Source organism: Monodelphis domestica, chromosome 4 (genome assembly GCF_027887165.1).
Source record: "Monodelphis domestica isolate mMonDom1 chromosome 4, mMonDom1.pri, whole genome shotgun sequence".
Classification (NCBI taxonomy): domain Eukaryota; kingdom Metazoa; phylum Chordata; class Mammalia; order Didelphimorphia; family Didelphidae; genus Monodelphis; species Monodelphis domestica.
This window is the reverse complement of record NC_077230.1, coordinates 355140403-355142543: the sequence shown is the minus strand read 5'-3', so window position 1 is coordinate 355142543 and position 2141 is coordinate 355140403. Positions and strand designations below refer to the sequence as shown.

Genomic DNA, 2141 nt, shown 5'->3' with positions numbered 1-2141 from the left:
CTTATAATCAACAATGTATATGAGGTCCAAGATAAAAGAGCAGTAAAGGCTAGGCAATGGGGTTAAGTGACTTGCCCAGGGTCACACAACTAGGAGGTAGTCAGATTTTAACATAGGACCCCCAGTTTCTAGGCCTGGGCCTCAGTTTACTGAGCCACCTTGTTGCCCCCAGGCCTTCCTATTTATACAGAAGTCAAAGCAATTACCCTTATTCACCACTCACTCTTTATCTGGAAGCTGTATAAACATGGGGTCTACATGATTTCTTATGCCATAAATCAGATGTAGCCTCCTATGGAGCCAGAAAATGCAATAGTCCTTCTCATTATGTTTCTTCTCTCTATGTCTCCTCAAAGCCAACATTTGTTGCCTTGAAATTAGCCAAGTAAAGGGATATTAATATTTTGCAGATTCCCCAAACAAGGAAAGATTGATAGAAGGTAAAGAAAGGATAGTGGCTTAGAGAAGATGATTCCTTCCTCTGTATTGTAGACAAATAGATTTAAATATTTGTTTGTTTTTTTTAGGTTTTTGTTTCATTAAGAGGAACACGATAGTGATCTTTTCCTGGAAAGCAGTATCCATTAAAGCCAAGACTATCTTTGGTAGGATGTCTCGAAATGACACAGAATTTCACCCTGCCTTCTTCCTGCTACTGGGGATCCCAGGCCTAAAAGCTGTACACCTCTGGATAGGCTTCCCTTTTGGTTTTGTATATCTAATTGCACTCATGGGGAACATTACTATCCTCTTTGTGATCCAGAAGGATCCAAGCCTCCATCAGCCCATGTTTTATTTCCTGGCCATTTTGGCCACCATTGACCTGGGCCTATCCACAACTACAATTCCCAGGATGATGGGCATCTTCTGGTTCAACCTGAAGGAGATTGCTTTTGAAGGCTGCCTGACTCAGATGTTCTTCATGCACTTCTTCACAGTCATGGAGAGCATTGTGCTGGTGGCTATGGCCTTTGATCGATATGTTGCCATCTGCAACCCACTCAGATACAACACGATCCTTACCAATAAAATTATTATTATCATTACAGAGTTTGCTGTCCTAAGAAGTCTGTGTATGTGTGTCCCAGCAGTATTACTCCTACTGAGGCTTCCATTCTGTGGAAAACATGTCATTGCTCATACTTATTGTGAGAACATGGGTATTGCCCGAGTGTCTTGTGGCAATATCAGGGTCAATAGTATATTTGGGCTGGGTAATATTTCTATCTTGTTATTGGATGTGGTTCTAATTGCAGTCTCATACATGAGAATCCTCCATGTTGTTTTCCGTTTCCCATCACAAGATGCCCGTCTGAAAGCTCTCAGTACCTGTGGTTCTCATGTCTGTGTTATCTTGGCCTTTTTCACTCCTGCATTTTTTTCCTTCCTCACCCACCGCTTTGGCCACAACATCCCTGGTTACATCCACATCCTTCTAGCCAATCTGTATGTGGTTGTCCCACCTGCACTCAACCCTGTCATTTATGGGGTCAGGACTAAGCAGATCCGTGATAAAGTGATGAATGTGTTCCTAAAAAAGAGTGATGTTTGAAAAACTGGGTGAGGGTAGATGAGGTCCCTTGAATTCACTCATGGAAGAATTCCAGTGAATCTTATGGTAAAGTAGATAGAAAATCAACTTAGAATCAAGAAGACTTGGTTCCAGATTCCATTACAAATATTTATTAGCTATGTTATCCTAGGCAAATAAGGTAACCACTCTGAGTTTCCAATTATTCATCTATTAAACAATAATAACATCTATCTCCTAGAGTTTATTGATAGATTGAGGATCTAATGAGATAATGCATTATAATATTCATCATTACAGGAAATCTTCAGTCAATTCAATGAGCTTATAAACAGATAAGACTTTGTTTGGAATTTTGATGATAATAATAGCTAGTGTTTCTATAAAGCTTAATGGTTTTCAAAGTGTTTTATTTGATCCTGATAATCCTGGTAAATAGGTGTATTTGTCCACATTTTACAGATAAGGAAACCAAGGTTCATAGACTAAGTGACTTGAATGAGGTCACATAGCTATCAAGTATCTGACTGAATTTGAACTCCAGGTTCTTCATTGCAGGTCCAGTGATGTATCCATATACCTCCTACCTGGTGATTCCTATTGCCCTCCC

The 2141-nt window shown here is 39.8% G+C and overlaps 1 protein-coding gene across 1 annotated transcript; it reads left to right on the top strand.

The window, feature by feature from the left end:
• Window positions 1–604: 604 nt before the first annotated feature.
• On the top strand, window positions 605–1552 carry LOC100024076 (olfactory receptor 52E8-like). The gene has a single exon (XM_001375400.2). It carries the CDS (start codon window positions 611–613, stop codon window positions 1550–1552), a length of 942 nt encoding a protein of 313 aa, XP_001375437.2. The 5' UTR covers window positions 605–610.
• Window positions 1553–2141: the final 589 nt, after the last annotated feature.

Coding starts and splice junctions, on each gene's coding strand:
- LOC100024076 (XM_001375400.2), top strand. CDS start 611: ATGTCTCGAAATGACACAGAATTTCACCCTGCCTTCTTCCTGCTACTG.